Source organism: Camellia sinensis, chromosome 5 (genome assembly GCF_055761805.1).
Source record: "Camellia sinensis isolate YWXY chromosome 5, ASM5576180v1, whole genome shotgun sequence".
Taxonomy (NCBI): Eukaryota; Viridiplantae; Streptophyta; class Magnoliopsida; order Ericales; family Theaceae; genus Camellia; species Camellia sinensis.
In genome coordinates this window covers 105,701,004-105,719,681 of record NC_138965.1, presented here as the reverse complement: position 1 = coordinate 105,719,681, position 18,678 = coordinate 105,701,004, and the positions used below count along the sequence as shown (strand labels likewise).

General features: G+C 36.6%; 1 protein-coding gene across 1 annotated transcript; it reads left to right on the top strand.

Moving 5' to 3' along the window:
- Positions 1–12,803: 12,803 nt before the first annotated feature.
- LOC145791588 (uncharacterized) lies at positions 12,804–13,352 on the top strand. Its single transcript, XM_082871958.1, has one exon. The coding sequence runs from the start codon at positions 12,804–12,806 to the stop codon at positions 13,350–13,352; it is 549 nt and encodes a 182-aa protein (XP_082728084.1).
- Positions 13,353–18,678: the final 5,326 nt, after the last annotated feature.

Below are 18,678 nucleotides of genomic sequence, written 5' to 3'. Positions count from 1 at the left end.
CCATGAATTGAGAGTATTTGGAGATTGAGTTCAAGAACTTGAGAAAAAGAGTGAAGATCTAGGGTTTTGAAATGTTTAGAGAGAGAGAGGTGAAGAAGTGACTGAAAATGGCTTCCTCTTGGACTGATATATGCCCAAACCACTTGAGCATGAGAATGGTCACTCGAGCGATAGACACGACCAAAACCACCACTCGAGCGCACAATAAACCCCTCCTAGTAGTTCAGACCTGTAAAATATTGCTTGAGCGTAAGAAGGACCACTCGAGCGAAGATATCAAACTTTCAGTAGTTTTGCAAACTGTAAAAGACCGCTCGAGCATAGGAATGGTCGTTCAGGAGAACAAGCGTTCAGGAGAACAAGCAAAATTCTGAGCAACAACTCTTTGAGAAACTAAACTACCGACCTGTTTCAAACACAACCAAAACTTCCACAGACAAACTCAACATGCAACAAGATGAAAACAAGATGGACAATAACTAAGAGGGTAAACCAGATCCAAAAGCAACAAATGGGTTGAGTCTAAACCAGAATCATTATAAAGGTACTACAATAAGAGGGTACATCATTAAAGCTTTGATAAAAGTGATTTGGTATGGAAAAGCATATTATTTCTTGGTATCAAAAGTCACAAATTTGGTAAGTGGTCACCTAATTAGGAATAACCATTTCAAATCCATAAAGTGCTCCCAAATGGTGCTTATTAGTTAAGGAACCTTAATGGCTTCATATATCAAGGAAAATCAATGGCAAGTTCTTGAAAGTATATTTTTTAACTGTTTGGGAAACTTCATGTAACAAGGAAGTGAAAGTTGACAATAGATAAGTATAAATAAAACAACATAAGACAAGTTGGGAAGTATAATTTTCTTTTAATTGATGAAGATTGTACAAACCCCACAGTTGGATCCAAAATGTCTTAAATTGCTTGAGTTGTTCCTGTACAATAAGCTTTCTACTATCTATTGAAGGAAACAGCTCAAGTGATTTAGACATGTCAGCCTTGAGGTCCACCTGTCTAGTGCTAGAAGCTTGCATATTATCATGGTTGGTGACCAAAGCTGCTTTCACCTTTATAAGCTCCTTCCCTAAGGCTTCTTTACTTGCCAAAAGGATCTTCTATTGAACTGAAGCTTCTGCATACTCAGTTCTAAGATAAGTAACCTTGATTTGAGTGGAAATTACAAGGGCTTGGTCTTGTGTAAGCTGTTGTTAAGAATGTGAAGCAAGCTCATTACGGTGAAAGAAAAAATCCAAAGATGACATGGCTTGTAGAAATACTTAATGCAGAGGTGATTGGTGATGGATTAAAGACTGGCAGCACAAGATAAACCCTTGTTTAAAAATGGGATTCCTTAAAGACAATAAAGGCATTCTACAGAAATCCTGCAGTAGCCTAATGCAATCCTTAACACTTAAATATTGAGAATTTGAGGTTGAGTCAAACAAAAGTTGGTTGATGACACAGTCTGCCAATAAAAAAGGGTCACTCTCAATAGTTAAGCGCACAAGAACAATAGAAGATGTTATAAGCTGTTGAACATCTTGTTCAAATGCCAATAACTCTAGTTCTATCATCTCTATAACTTCACCATTACTGATTTGAATATGGAGGCTCTCGCTCCTTATGGTGGGCTCTTGCATATGTGAGGTAGAGGTAATGCTAGGAGAAGGTGGGTCCTCTGATTGAGAGGTTTTAGCAGGATTAGTTTCTGGTAAAACCTTAGAGGTAGTAACCTCTGCAATAGATGTGAAGGTAGTAGCCTTTGGCAAACCATTAGCTATGTTAGCATGAGACAAAGCAACTCTTTCCATTGATGTTTGCCCTGATAATTAAGAAGAAGAGGAAATAGTAAACTTCATTGGAGCTGAGACTTCATGATCAAGTAGAATAAGAGTTTCCATAGGCTGTAATATGGGTTGAATAGACACTCAAGGTTGCTGATGTAGTGATGGCAACACGTGGGTAGTAGGCTCAAAAGTTGCAGTCATAGCAGTGCTCGCATCTGAAATGATAAATAAAACATAAGGTTGAAAGAGGAGGCTTAAAGTTTGTTTTAAAGAAGAGATAATTACATACCTGATGTGGTATAAGCAAGAGAAAGAAGCGATTCGGTGGTCCTTCTCCTCCAAGTGATAAAATGGGCATCATCTGCTACTTTTTCCTCCTTCTCTTTTTCTTCTTCAATTACTGGTTCTGGGACAAGAGCTTCCAGAGTAGCTTAAACACCACTATGAGTAGACTCACTACCACCAGGGGTGATGCCTCTGATTCTTTTTTGACCCTTTTTGGCCACCAACTGGGCCAAGGCCTCTTGCCTACCAATTGGAGGAACATGCTCTACGAATGAGAACCAACAAGGTAAAAGCATTAGTACCATTAATATATATTTAGATATGACAAGCTGGGTAATGTTCAAATTTAGAATGACACTTAATCAACCTGGAAAAGGCTCTCATAGCTGAAATAAGAGTAACAACAGGTGTTGGTGCAGCTACAAGAGCAGGTTATTCTAACCCCACTACTCCTATAGGCCCACTTTGAGAGAAATAGAGTCATCTTTTGAACCAATCTCAAGAGGGCTCAAGTCTTTCAATATGGAAGGCAATGACAGAGTAAATTGGAGGTTTATGCTAAACCTCCACTAGCATTGGAAAGTAGGAGAAACTACAGGGGTTGGAGCAAATAGGGCTAAGCTGAAGGTAGCCATGTTCTTGTCCATGAGCTCCATTGAGTCATTAATTTTGGTTGAGGCCACTTTTAACTTTCGATGATATAATTAAGGATTGTTGGAGAAACAATAAGGGGTAGGCACGAGTTGAACTAAGCCAAATTTCTAAGCAAATTGAGTAGGGCAATAGGGTTCAGCAATGCATTTATAGGCTTTGGGGTTTGGATTCCTAATAAAGGGAGATCTAGCAGTAAGAATAGACACCCAACATTCCTTATGAACCTTGTTTATGTACTCCTTATCTGCCAATAGGTCCTGAAGCCATTGAACACCTTGCGTGGTGTTGAATGGAGTAAAAAAATTAGGTTTTGGGTTCAAAGGAAGTTCAAAGAAAGATTGAAAATAGAATTGAAATGTAGAACTCCATAGAGTGACTCTACCATATAACTCTCCATAGGTGACAACATCTATGTCAATAGGATCGTTAATGAATCGAATCCTGAAGTCAGGAAAATAAGCGAAAAGCCATAATTAAAGAATCCAAATTAGACGTCCTAGGTTGGGATCCAAAGGCTTCTCATAAAAAGATGAGCAAAATCGGTAAAGATGGCCACAAATAAAGGAAGCAAGAGCTTTGGCCAGAGGAATGAATTCAGTGACATTACAACTTTACACAACCAGAAAATGAGCAAATTAAAAAGTTCCTAGTCACTAACAGCACGAGTTCCCTTATTCTTTCTATTGAGGAAGTGTGAGTAAGATAGATTACTAGTACGATTTTAGAGGCCAGGGACGATTCTGCTTTGATAGTTTGGAGCAAAAAATTCCCCAATAAGCGGTGCACAAAAAGATGGCATAGGTCAAGAATACTAAGGGCCATCATACCCTATCGGAATTGGAAAAAGTTAAATGTAGGGTTCCAGAAGCAAAGGGTGGTACGAATCAAGTAGGGATCCTGGGGGATGGACTATTTGAATATGCGAAGAAATGAAATGATACCTGCTTGAGATAAAGTATCCTTCATTTCCAAAGTTACACTTTCATACCAATCGATCCACTCACCATTAACCATTGGCCACATTCGAAATGGTCTGTCATCAAACTATGAATCCCAGTGTAACTGGCTTTGGTATTGAATAATATGCTCTTCAAAGCGAGGATACAAGTGCGTTATCTCAACTGGAGGAGTATCCTTGAATGCGAGACCCAAACCAAATACCTTATCAATATCTTGGAGAATGAAAAGGCGAGTGCTAACAAGGCTTGTGGTAAGGTTAGCCTCTGAGTTAAATTCAAAGGATAAATGTCAAAGTTGCATGGAGGAGTTAGTTTGAGAACCAGACACCATGGCTTAGTGTGAAAGTTAAGGTTTGAAAGTACAGGTAAAAGAGGCAGAAGAAGTCCTGGAGATAAAGCGTAAATGAGACTAATACAAACAGTTGGCTATTTATACGTTTCTTTCTTCAAATAGGTCAGGTTATTTCACAAAATACCCACATAAACTAGCATAAAGTTTAAACTAGGCCAAGTACTATGCTCCTAAGTGAAAGAGTATTTTTTAAGTTTAGAACCTTGTGGGGTATCAAGAATATGTTGGTTTATGGGCCTTTAGAAGATAGTTTTGAAACTGCGAATTGCTTCGAAACCGTGAGAAACATTAATTATTTTAATTGGTAAGATGATCCCTGACCTTTGAATTATAGAGTGTTGCAAAAATTGGACTAAAAAAATAGTGCGTAGCCTTCATTTCATTAAAAGATTTGGAGAATTACAAAAATATGGTTTCAGCCTCATAAAAAAAAGGGAAAGAAAATGTTATAAGGTCATGAAATTTGACCCAAAAATACTTTATGAGTTCATCTTCTTTCTTCTGCATTTCCTTAATTTTGTTTGCTGCGAATTGCTGAGACTAAATGGACTTCAGTTTCAATAGAGACTCTCTTGCTGGGTTCTCCAAAGACTCTAGTTCAAGCTTTCTGGATCTTGCAAACTCTTAGAACTCTTTGTGAGAGCAATGGTCATCAAGGTCAGAAAGTTGATCGAAATTGTCCGAATTAGATAAAATCCCAAGGGCCTTATAATAGGCACTCAAATAAGAGCTCTCTGCTTCCTCTAAGTTGTGGCATTCTATGACAACCCCGTTCCGTATTATACTATTAATCCTTAGTTATATTTATGATTATGTGCTTAATGTGAATTTGGATGCTAATCATGTGTGTTAGACATATTGAATTTCATGATTTTATTTTGATTTATGTTTTGATTTAATTGAAAAGTTAAATTATTTAAAATCTTATAATTACATTAACATCATAATTCATCTTCATTTTGTCTTATTTATGTTTATTAGAGGCCAAAATTTTAGCTCAAACAAAGCAAGAACCAAGCAGTACAACACAGCAACAATCAGTAGCAGCAGAAGCATTATTTTGATTTTGTTTTGATGGATTATAATTGAAAACTTATTGTTTGATTAAATCATTATAATCTATGATTCTCTTAGTGTTTAACTATGTTTTTGAAGGCCAAAAAGAAGCTTAAATAAGTATTAAAGAAGTCCCATAACCACAACAAACAGCAGAAGCATCCAAAACAAAGAAGGCTGAAAATACATTGGGTGGACGTCCGAGAAAATGATCGTCTAGGCCAAAATCAGCCCGTTTTACTCCAGTTCAGTCCAACTTTGCTTTGGCTGTCAGACCAACAGTATGCTCGATGACCGCGGACGACATCCTTGACGACTGGGACTTGACCAAACATCGGGGAGGACATTCGGGTGGATGACCACCAAGAACAAATCTTCATCTAGGATATCCGGGTGGACGACCACTCTGTGTTACAACGGCTCTTTTTCAAATTTACTTATCTTCAATCTGACCCATATTCAACTCCTTCAAGATCTAATCATGTATAGGAAATACAAATTTGAGTAGAGTAGATTTAACCAAAATCTTACTCAATGTTCTCAACACACGCAACGGACAACGGATACATTTCTTCTTCATAAATAAAAGAACTGCTGCTGCTAAAGAACATAATATATACAAAGAAAGACAACCAACGTGCCTTACACATTTTGATACTTCATCATTCACATCTTCATCATCTCTCTAAGTATCTGAAGCAACACTCTTCTGAGTTCATCTTTCCTTCAGAAAATCAAACACTAAGCTATAGCTTGAAACCTATCTATCTATGAGAGACTACCAGAAATTCAAAGAGATTTGAGCCAAGAAAAGCTGTGTGATTTTATTATCAATCTCATCTCTCTATTCTCTGAAGAGTAAATCTTTTGTATTTCTTTTTCCTTCAGAAAACACACAGAGCTTAGCCTTAAGCATATCCACCTTTGAAAGGTTTTTACACAAAATCAGTGAGCTTCATTTTGTATATCCATCTGTGAGAGATATTTATTGTAAGCTTTCTTTGAAAGTAAAAACATCATACTCATGTTGTAAAGGTCACTAGCAAGCCTGCAAAGCTGAAATTTGTGTGTAGACACCCCATTTTTGATTGCCCGCAAGACTCAAATGCTTGGTTCAATGCACTCAATGATGAAAGTTGAATTATGAATTCGCTGCGATTCAGAATCAATTAGGCTTCCGAAACAACCTCACATCTTCAACATTTACCTTGTTTGAACCCATGAGTTTCATTTTTGGACCTTTTCCTACCCTGAGCTGAGTTTGAACCAAAAAAATAGGGAAGGCCATCAAGGCCAAGCCGTGCATCAGTGATGGCCAGCCTGCTTTCGATGGTAACACACTGTTCTAGGTGGGAGGCCGCCAGCTGTCCATTTTTGAAGATATTTATCACCTTTTGAGCTCAAATTCTATAAAACCGAATCTCCGGGATTGTTTTGAGGGTTGAACAAAAATCTAGAAGTCATATATACACCTTGAGAGCTCTTGTCTCCTCCTTCATCCATTGCAAGTCATCTTTGAGCTAACCTAGCTTGTTCATACCACCTTTATACACCATATATAACCTTGTCTTACCACCCAGAGCCTTGGTTGATCTTGGAGAAGTATAATTCAAGTTTGAGAGTGCATTGAAACCAAGTTTGAAGCGTCCACAACAAGCTTACCCCTTGAAAGGTATAAGCTTGTATTCTCTCTTGTCTTCATTTCTATCATTTACTTCATAGTTCTTGCTATATTAGATTATTTTGAGCTTGTTTGAAGTCTTTGGAGTTGGGTTTGAAGAGTTACCAAAAGGGTAGGGAGAGCTTGCTCTTTCTATACCTTTACTTATAACTCAAGCCTTCTCTTTTTCACTCTTTTCCTTTGGTATTTACACTGATTTTTAGAGGTTTAGAAAGGCTAAAAATCATGTTTTGAAGCTTCAAAAGTGGAGGGGTTAGCCACCCCTCCTTTTCCTCGCATACCAGCCTTAATTCTCTTCTTTATTGTCTAGCCTTTCAAGCTCTTTTCATGCATGTTTTACCTCTGACTTTCATGTATTAAAGGCTATTTTGAGGTTGTCTAGGCCTTTTCAATTGGTTCATGCCTTGTTTAATACACTTGTGGTCTCATAAGTTGGCATACTTGTTACTTGTTATGCTCTCTCTTTGTTCATTTTCCATGTTTGGAGTCTAAGTTTACTAATTAATCAACAATCCATATCTTTCATTCTTCATAGTGGTTTCAATGAATTGAGGTTGTTCAATACATATAAAGAAGACCTACACTTAATGGCTTAATCTCTTTGGAGATTCATCGTCAACGGTGTAGTTTCCTTCTTATGTCTTAGAAGTACCTCTTGTTTGACATTATTTCTTGTTTAGAGGACTTTAACATCATATTTGGACAAATGGACTAATGAATGGCAATGACTAAAACAATTGGCTTAAAACTTGGATTAACACACTTAAAGAAAATGGCTTAATAGCCTAAACTTGGCCGGACGTTATGCCAAGTTTCTTGTGTCAAGGGTCATGAAGTATCAATTCATGGTGTTTTTGATGTCCTTGAAGCGTCTCAACTTCTTTTTTTGAGTTCATTCCATGACAAAATGGAGGGATGATCATTTGCATTATATTAATTGATTTTTGTCCAAAATGATATCCGAGATCATCAAGCGATCGTATCACTTATTGATGGTTTTGGAATCAATCCCAACCTTCTCTTGAGGCTTTCCCATGACAGAGAATGAAGGAAGGACAAACAGAGCTTGAAAATGCTCTATCTACACTGATTTCACCTCAGAGCACAAAAACAAAGCTTTGCACCAAATTGATGCACGGCCGGCCATCTGTATACCCAGCCGGCAATCAATGATGCACGGCTGGCCCTTGGTGTGTGGCCAGTAGTGCAATTTTGTAGAAACAGAGGTAGTGGCTAAAGGTAAAACAGAGATGGCCTAAGCAAACAGAGTAACTTTCAGGCGATGTGCATGCAACCTCCATCCATCTTCCATTATGCTCTTATCAAATGCATTTAGTTATTTAATTGTTTTATTAGCATAATAAGTTATGTTGTAATATTTAATTAGTCTAATTAGTTGTAGCTAATTAGTTGGTGTTGTATTATTTAATTAGCTTAGCCTAGTTAAGTGCTTAATTAGTTTAGATAGTTAGTTAATTAATCACTTCAAGTGTTGTAATAATTAGTTAATTAGTTTAGCTATTTATTCAGATTTTGTGATAATTAGCTTAGCTCAGCTTAGTTAGTTATTTAGCTTAATTCAACTGGACTCTCCTTCGTGAGAGCGTAATGTAATAATGTGTATGTCTTCCAGCCCTACGTCTTTCTCCCTTTTATTTACCCATTTTTTATGGTTAGATTAGGGACATGTTTAAATTAGCATACCTTATGCTTACATCCATTCATTTGTCTTACATGCACCGAGGCTCGGCACATCATTCAAACTGCATTGTCATTTCAATATGTTGTTGAATACGTGTTTAACCGCATGTTATTTAATTGATCCCTATGCCATATTGGTAGTCGATCCTATTAATTGCATATTGCATGTGTTGCATTAGTCATTTCACATAGTTAGGAATCATGCATATTTTTCTAACTCACAGCTTTTTAGCTTGGATTACTAAGCGAGTTTTTAGCGCTTTAGCATACTTGCATGAGTGTGAGTGATTGCCATGTCTAGCATGCTTGCTATGAGGCTAAATGCTTACCTGCTATAACTGCTTGAATGCCTGTGGATGAAAGCTTGTTGTTTGAATTGGAACGATTCAACGAATGTACGTTTTAAACCCACTATGTCTAGTGGCAAATTCACAAACTTTAAATCCACTTGAGAAATTCACAAACTTTAAATCCACTTGAGGTGGCAAATTCAAACCCTTTTCACAAAGTAAACATGAAATTGAGTTGTTCCAATTCGGGCAAACTAGTCTATACTTGCTTGTGCGCATCACATAGTAATGCTAGCTTAATAACTGGAACAAGAGCACATAATGTTTATAAAAATCATATCATGATTAATAAAGGCCGATCTTTGACCGGGCGTACAGGGGTGCTCAATTCATGACCTTCCCCTCTCATACCTAAGTTCCCAAGCTGAGGCAATTTTGGTGATGACGGACACGTGGCCTTTGGCACAAGTCATGGGTTTCCTAAATTTTTCCAAAATAAAATATTTAGGTAGCGACTCTGTATCTGGAAAAACAGTCCAATTTTGGCATTTTTTTATTCAAAATCAATTTTCCAAATGATTTGTCGGATTTGAGCCCTTTGGTGTTTATCAATTTCACATTGCACTTGTGAGATTAGATTCAAAACCACGGGAGTCCGAACTATAGGGCTTTCTTTCAAACCTCCGAGAGCAGATGCGAAAAAGTCGAGCTACACTGTGGAGGATTGCTCCTCGTGTTGAGAGGTTGCTAGCACCCTTATGAAACTAGAAGATAGTGAAAAATCTCAAGGGAAGCTTGAGGAGTGGATGTAGGCTTGGTTGAAGCCGAACCACTATAAATCATGTTTGCATTTCTCTGCCCTTATCTCTTTACTTAACTGTTATAGCTACCTGATATATTTGACATACTCACTGTGTTAGCTATATTTCATTGCCTTGTTGCTTGATCTTTTGCTAATTAATCCATATTTGTGCTTGTCCTTGTTTGTTGTATCAGTAGTAATTTTTATTAGGGTATTATTTTTTTTAAATTGTTGAAACCTAATTCACCCCCCCCCCCCCTTAGGTTGCTTTTTGGGTAACAATGTGATCATATGTGTTTGTGAATTCATATATGTCCATTATAGAAATATATGTACTATATTTTCTTATAATCTGAAATTGAGGGTCGTAGAGGCAACATAAATTGAAATTGACCGCACCGTTATGATTATCATAATTTTTAGAGCCAACAGTGAAATTTGATTTTAAAAAAAATGATCCGGATTAAAATAATTAGATTAAGTTGATTAATTTATGAAGGATTGACTAGCCTTAATCAAGTTTGATTAGTCTAAGCTAATTACCTTATATAAATAGGAGGAGATAGTGCTCAAGCTCATATATTTGAGCTCTTCTTTAACAATTTGGCTGAGGTTAAGTTATATTGAGAGAGAAGAGTGAACTCTAGAGAGAGAGAGAGAGCTCATCCTTGAAGATTTGCTCAAGAAATTGAAAGATTGTGAAGATTAACTCAAGTTCTTGCTAGAATTGAGAGAATTGAAGCCTCTAGGTGAGTAATTGAACCTTAGATTGTGAATTGACATTTTATAACTTGTGAATTCAAGAACAATTTGTAATTTAGTGCAAGATATGAGCTTAGCATGAAGAATTTAGTGTTAAACCATACATGCATGAAAGAATTGGTGAAGTCTTATGCTTTTGAACATGATTTATGATGTTGAAGTTTGAATTCAAAGTCAAATTATACATGCATGCATGATCGACAAAGCTTTGGAGCTCAATTGCATGAATTTGATGTCTTGAAAAATAATTTGAAACCAAATGAGTCTTGCATGATGAATTCATAATGTTTTGAGCATCAATCTTGTAAATTGGCTCTTGTAGTCATATTAGTGATTGTATGACTGAAATATAGAACATAACAAGCAAGTTGGCTCAAGCGACCACCCTTGATTTTCAATCTTGGCTCAAGCAACCAAGAAGTTGTCTTGAACGTAAAATGAAAGCAACCAGTACTTTTGCAGACTTATGGGTTTGCACAAGCGACCAATGTTGTGCTCGTGCGAAGAACATTGTTTCAAGAAACTTTGAAAAGTTGTTTTATGTTTCAATTTCTATTATATTTCATTTCTAAGCATTTTTAGGCACACATTGAGCATCCTACATGAGCTAAAGAGCTAGAAAGAAGCCTAAGAAAGATAAACGAATTAAAGAACGGATTAAGTCGCATTGTGACCCAATTTATGTATGTGTTATGAATTGTGTAGGGTTATCTTAGTAATATCTTAGTAAAGATATTTTTCATGTATATTACTTTCTGAATACTACCTACATGTAACTTTTCTAGACTTGTGAATCTATGTTATGAATGAGTATTTCATCTGTCTAATTCGTAAAGGAATTTGTAAAGTGATTGATAAATACAAATACAAAAAAATGGGCCCAAGGCCGTTTGGTATATTTGACAAGGACACAGAATGGGCCTAAGTTCATTTAGAATGTTTAACAAGATAGACCTAAGGTCATCTTATACATGAATTAGACTGAAAGTTGTTTCGTATGTTTGTTAAATGGTCCAAAGGTCATTTCGAATAAGGAGATGATTGGTCCCAAGGTCGTTTTGAATATGAATACAAATGTGAACATGATCATGAATTTGAATATGTACATGAACACGAATATGGAAATGTTGGACCCAAGGTTGTTTAGTACATATGTTATGAAGGACCGGTGGTCATTTGTATATGGATCCATTAGACTTGAGGTCATGTTATGAATAAATTTTTTGACCCATGGTCATTTTGATTATGAATGGATTGGACCAAAGGTCATTTTGGGCCGAAAGTCATTGTGAATATGAATGCAATAGATTGAAGGTCGTTTTGAATATAAATGTATTAGACGGAAGGTCATTTTTTTTATGAATATGTTGGACTCAAGGTCATTTCGTCCCTTCAATATATTCTGAGTATAATGGGTTGGACCCAAGGTCATTTTATTATGATTTGCTTAAGTCTATTATGAATATCACTTGTGTTTCATATGTATTAAATACAAGTATAATTTATTTAATTAACCAAGCTCAGTCATTAACCTCTTTACTCTGGTATTATTCACTGGGCTTTCACTCACTCTGTTTATATATATGTATGTAGGTGAGCAACGGAATGTCCAACCCCAGCCATAGTGATCTTGTGAAAGAACCAAGTTTTGTGAAGTCAACCTGGGATGCCTCACACAAGAGGCTTTGTTTTTAGTCTTTTGACTTTCCTTTTGTTTTCTTTTGTGGTCATGTGTGACCAAGTTTGTATATAACCTTGGTTTTTGTTAAGACTGTTTTTGAATGATCCTGGACTTATGTATACATATTCTAAATGGATGTCTAGTGTGAGTTATTATATACATGAGAAAAGTTTTTGTTATGCCATCTATGCACAAGCTCATTGGAGAACCTTTACATTTTGCTTCCGCTTTTGGCCCCCTATTAGTAATCATTATTTGATTTTTGTCTAAGGCCGTAGGAAATCTCATGATTACTGGCCGGTTGTGATCCCAATCCATAGGGGCAGGTTCAAGTCATGACAAAGTGGTATCACAGCACAAGTAATAACCCACATTTTTGTCCAAATGAGTTATAGAGTGTCTAGAAAAGACTCAAGTTGCATTTATGTGATAAATATATGCTTGAATGCATTAAGAATATGCTAAGTGCTCTAAAATATGTGACTTCCTGATATATGAACTGTTGCCTTTCTGTATATGCGTGCTCTTTCTGTCTATGTATATTGTGTGCATTGTTTTGTATGAAATATAATGCAAGTTTCATTAGATAATAGTGAGAACAAGACCCAATGAAATAGAAGAATCTTCTACTACCAGACTAGACCGAATGAAAAGATTAATACAGGACATGGCAAAAACACTGAGGTACCAACAACAGTGGCAACAACCGCCACCCCACGTCCGATACAACCTGTGCATGACTTAGAAAATGATGATCGAACCATAGCTCTCACCAAAGAGTTTAAGAAAATGAAACAACCACTATTTCACGGGGGAGTGGACCCATTGAAGGCAGAAGCTTGGGTCCTCAGTATCGAAAAGTTGTTTGAAGTTTTTCTGTGCCTCGAAGCACAGAAAGTACAGTTGCCCACCTTTACACTGGAAGACGATGCAAGAAGGTGGTGGATGTTAATTCATGATGACAACAAAGTCATAGGTTGGACACGGTTTCTTGAGCTCTTTTATGATAAATACTTTCCGCAATACGCCCATGATAGAAAAGTGTCTGAATTTGAGGGGCTTAAACAAGGCAGTATAACTATGGCAAACTATGAGGCAAAGTTTACAGAATTGGCCATATTCGCATCGCATATGGTCGACACCGACTATAAGAAGACAAGAAAGTTTGAGGGTGGTCTCCTCAATAATATACAAGAAAGAGTGAATGTATTGAATTTTTTTACCTACGTTGATGTGTTAGACCGAGCTTTAATGTCAAAAACTAATATGGCCAATCAGAGTAAACCACCAACTAACTGGAAAAGTAAGAGACGGGTCTTTTTCTCAAAGAAGGGATAGTCAAAAAAGCGGAATACGGGATCCTCAAGCACTTTGGGCTCCATCAAAGATATGGCACCAACATGTAATCAGTGTGGTAAAAAACACCGTAGGGTTTGTTATCGTATTTCTGGGGCTTGTTTTAAGTCTGGTAAAGTCAGACACATGGCAAGGGATTTCACTGAACAACAAAGGAGTGGAAAACCGGCTACTAGCTCGACTGGATCAATCCCAATACCAGGGAATACTACGAGGCCTACTACTACCAGAGACACAATAAGACAAAGGAGAGTCTTTGTACTCATTCCAAGTGACACTCGAAATACAGAAGTCATTGTCTCAGGTACTATTTATATATGTAATCAAGATGCTTTTGTGTTAATTGATTTTGAATCAACACATTCCTTTGTGTCTACTACATTTGCACCTAGATTGAACAGACCCCTAGACTCATTACCATATCTATTGTGTGTATCTGCTCCATCTAGAGAATCTGTGTTATGTACCTCTGTGTATCGTATTTGTGATATGCATATTGACAGTGCTACTTTATATGTGTATTTGTTACCCTTGGACATTAGACATTTTGATGTGAATCTGGGTATGGATTGGTTGTCTAAATACTATGCCACCATCGATTGTGTAACAAAACAGGTTCTGTTTAGACCGCCAGGACATGATGAATTTGAATTTGTTAGTACTGGTGTAGTACCTCGACCTTATCTAATTTCAGTAAAGAAAGCATGTAAACTTCTTAGGAAGGGGTGTCAGGGTTACTTAGAAAGTATTCACGTTGTTGCAGACTTTCTAGATGTATTTCCTGATGAACTTCCAGGGGAATTGGTTGACAAGGAAATAGAGTTTACTATTGATGCTGTATCAGGCACCCAGCCTATTTCAAAAACTCCTTACAGAATGTCTACCGTTGAAATGAAAGAATGGAAAGAACAGTTGCAAGACTTGCTTGATAAAGGGTTTATCTGACCAAGCACTTCACCATGGGGCACACCGATTTTATTTGTAAAGAAGAAAAACGGGACCTTATGTTTGTGTATTGACTATCAAGAATTAAACAAGGTAACAATCAAGAAAAAATGTCCCCTACATCGTATTTATGACTTGTTTGATCAGTTACAGGGATCACAAGTATTCTCAAATATCGATTTGAGATCTGGATACCACCAATTAAAGGTAAAAGCAAAGATGTTGAGAAAACCGCAATCAGAACAAGGTATGGCCACTACAAATTTCTTGTAATGCCATTTGGAGTGACTAATGCACCTGCAGTATTTATGGATCTTATGAACCAAATTTTTGAATCCTATATTGATGAGTTTGTTGTAGTTTTTATTGATGATATTCTGATATATTCAAAGAATAGAACTGAACATGAACAACATTTGAGAACTGTCTTGCAAACACTTAGAGAAAAGAAATTATTTGCTAAACTAAAGAAATGTGAATTTTGGTTGGATGAGGTTGTCTTCTTAGGACATGTCAGCAACAAAGATAGGATTTCTGTAGACCTATAGAAGATAGAGGCAATTGTAAACTAGCCTGCACTGACGAATGTAACGGAAGTCCATAGTTTCATGGGTTTAGTTAGGTACTACAAAAGATTTGTGAAAGACTTTTCAAAAATAATTGTACTGGTTACCCAACTAAGTCAAAAAGGGAAACCATTTGAGTGGACTGATGAGAGCGAATCTGTCTTCCAAGAACTAAAAACGAGATTGACTACTACACCAGTGTTAACATTGCCTTCAGGTACGAAAAATTTGTGATATTTAGTGATGCTTCTTACAAGGGTCTAGGTTGTGTGTTAATGCAGAGTGGAAGAGTAGTTGCCTATGCCTCCAAACAATTGAAACCGCATGAAAAGAACTATCTAACATATGACCTAGAATTGGTCGCAATTGTATTTGCTTTGAAAATTTGGCAGCATTACCTATATAGAGCAAAATGTGAAGTTTACACGAATTACAAAAGTTTAAAGTACCTCTTTACTCAAAAAAAACTGAATATGTGGCAGCGGAAGTGGCTAGAATTGATCAAAGACTATGACCTTCAGATTCAGTATCACCCAGGGAAAGCCAATATAGTTGCCAACGCTTTGAGTAGAAAATCAACGAGGAATTTGGTTTGTCTAGTTACTGAACAAAGTAGATTGATGGCTGCCATTGCAATTCAGTTGGCGATCATTGATGAGATTAAATAGAAACAAATGGAGGATGAGTTCCTTAAGAAGTTAATTGATGAATTCGAAGTGAATCTGTAACCAGGGTATAGTGTTGAAATTGAAGTGCTGAAATTCCAAAACTGATTGTGTGTCCCGAACATTTATGATTTAAAGAACATAATTCTTGATGAAGCCCACAAGTCAAAATTGCTATGCACCCAGGTAACAATAAAATGTATCGGGACTTGAAACAAAACTACTGGTGGCCAAATATGAAGCAGAAAATTACGGAATATGTGTCCAAGTGCCTGCAATGTCAGCAAGTTAAAACTGAACACCAGAAACTGGCATGCCTACTTCAACCTCTCCCTATTCCGAAATGGAAGTGAAAGCACATAACCATGGACTTTATTGTCGGACTACCTCGGACCCCGAGAGGTATGAGTCCTATCTGGGTTATAGTTGACAGACTAACTAAATCTACACATTTTCTTCCTGTTTGAACCACTTATGATGCATATAGATTGGCTACAATTTATATTGATGAAATTGTTCATTTACATGGAGTACTAGTGTCTATTGTGTCGGATAGAGATCCAAAATTTGTGTTTAGATTCTGAAGATACCTACAGAGAGCAATGGGAATGGAATTGAGACTTAGCACCGCGTTCCATCCACAAATTGATGGGCAACTGGAACAGACTGTACGGACTTTGGAAGATATGCTCTGAATATGTGCCTTAGATTTTCAGGGGAGTTGGGAAGATTACTTACCATTGGCAGAATTTGCATATAATAACAGCTACTACACCAGCATTGGCATAGCACCATATAAAGCTTTATATGGCAGAAAATGTAGATCACTAGTCTGTTGGACAGAAGTTAGAGATATGGTCTTGTTTGTGTCTCAAATTGTGCAATCTACCATTAAAAAGATCAAGGTTATTCAGCAAAGGCTTAAGACAGCTCAGAGCTGACAAAAAAGTTATGCGGGTGTTAGAAGGAAGCCTCTTGAATATGAGGTTGGCAATCACGTGTTTATCCATGTAGTTCCAATGAAGGGCCAGCCGAGATTTGGCAAAAAGGGAAAGTTGTCACCCCATTACATTGGGCTATTCCAAATTCTAGAGAGACTTGGCCCAGTTCCCTATAGAGTTGCTTTACCACAAGATATGGAACAAATGCATAACGTGTTCCATGTATCGATGTTGAGGGGTTATCTCTGAGATCTTCATGTTATTAATCACCACCGGATAGCTCTTGACGAGAATATGGAATATGAAGAATGGCCAGAACAAATCATTGACCGAAAAGTAAAACAACTGAGAAACAAATCCATTCCAATGGTGAAAGAGAAATTGAAGGAGCATTATGGAAGGGAAGCCACATGGGAAAAAAAAGATGAGATGTGACAACATTACCCACTTCTATTTCCAACGGAAGGTAACATAAGTTTGGAGAACCAAACTTCCTAAAGAGGGAAAGAATGTGACAACCCCGTTCTGTATTATACTATTAATCCATAGTTATATTTATGATTATATGCTTAATGTGAATTTGGATGCTAATCATGTGATCATATGTGTTTGTGAATTCATATATATCCATTGTAGAAATATTTGTACCATATTCTGTTATAATTGAAATTGAGGGTTGTAGAGGCAACAGAAACCGAAATTGACTGCAACATTATGATTAGCATAATTTTAGAGCCTACGGTGAAATTTGATTACAAATTGATTCAGATCAAAATAATTAGATTAAGTTGATTAATTTATTAAGGAATGATTAGCCTTAATCAAGTTTGATTACCTAAGCTAATTACCTTATATAAATAGGATGAGATAGTGCTTAAGCTCATATATTTGAGCTCTTCTTCAATAATTTGGCTGAGGTTAAGTTATGTAGAGAGAAAAGAGTGAATTCTAGAGAGAGAGAGGGAGTTCATCCTTGAAGATTTGCTCAAGAAATTGAAAGATTTTGAAGATTAACTCAAGTTCTAGCTAGAATTGGGAGAATTGAAGCCTCTAGGTAAGTAATTGAACCTTAGATTGTGAATTGACATTTTACAACTTGTGAATTCAAGAAAAATTTGTAATCTAGTGAAAGATATGAGCTTAGCATGAAGATTTTAGTTTTAAATCATACATGCGTGCAAGAATTTGTGAAGTCTCATGCTTTTGAACATGATTTATGATGTTTAAGTTTGAATTCAAAATCATATTGTACATGCATGCATGATCGACAAAGCTTTGGAGCTCAATTACATGAATTTGATGTCTTGAAAAAGAATTTGAAACAAAATGATTCTTGCATGATGAATTCATAGTATTTTGAGCATCAATCTTGTAAATTGGCTCTTGTAGTCGTATTAGTGATTATATGGCTGAAATGTAGAACATAACATGCAAGTTGTACCTTTTAAAAACATTTTGAAAATCAAACAGCATTCTGGAAATTCCAGAATTCGAGTAGTTCGCTCGAGCGATGGAATTGTCTCCATCGCTCGAGCGCACATTTCAAGCTCCCAATATTTTTGCAAACATTAGGGGTTGGCTCGAGCGACCAAAATACCCGCTCAAGCGACCACCTTTTATTTTTAGTCTCGGCTCGAGCAACCAAGAAGTTGGCTCAAGCGTAAAATGAGAGAATCCAGTCCTTTTGCAGACTGAGGGGTTCGATTGAGCGACCAATGTTGCACTCAAGCGAAGTACCCTGTTTCAAGAAACTTTGAAAACTTGTTTTATGTTTCAATTTCCATTCTATTTCATTTTTTAGCATTCTTAAGCACACATTGAGCATCCTACATAAGCTAAAGAGTTAGGAAGAAGCCCAAGAAAGATAAACGAATTAAAGAATGGATTGTATCGTACTGTGACCTAATTTATGTATGTGTTATGAATTGTGTAGGGTCAACTCTAAGGACGAATGAATCAATTGAGCACTGTGAGTAATATCTTAATAAAGATATTTTCATGTATATTACTTTTTGAATACTATCTACGTGTAAGTTTTCTAGACTTATGAATCTATGTCATGAATGAGTATTCCATCTGTCTAATTTGTAAAGGAATCTATAAAGTAATTGATAAATACAAATACAACAAAATAGGCCTAAGGTCATTTGGTATTGTTGATAAGAATATTGGGCCCAAGTCCGCTTGGTAT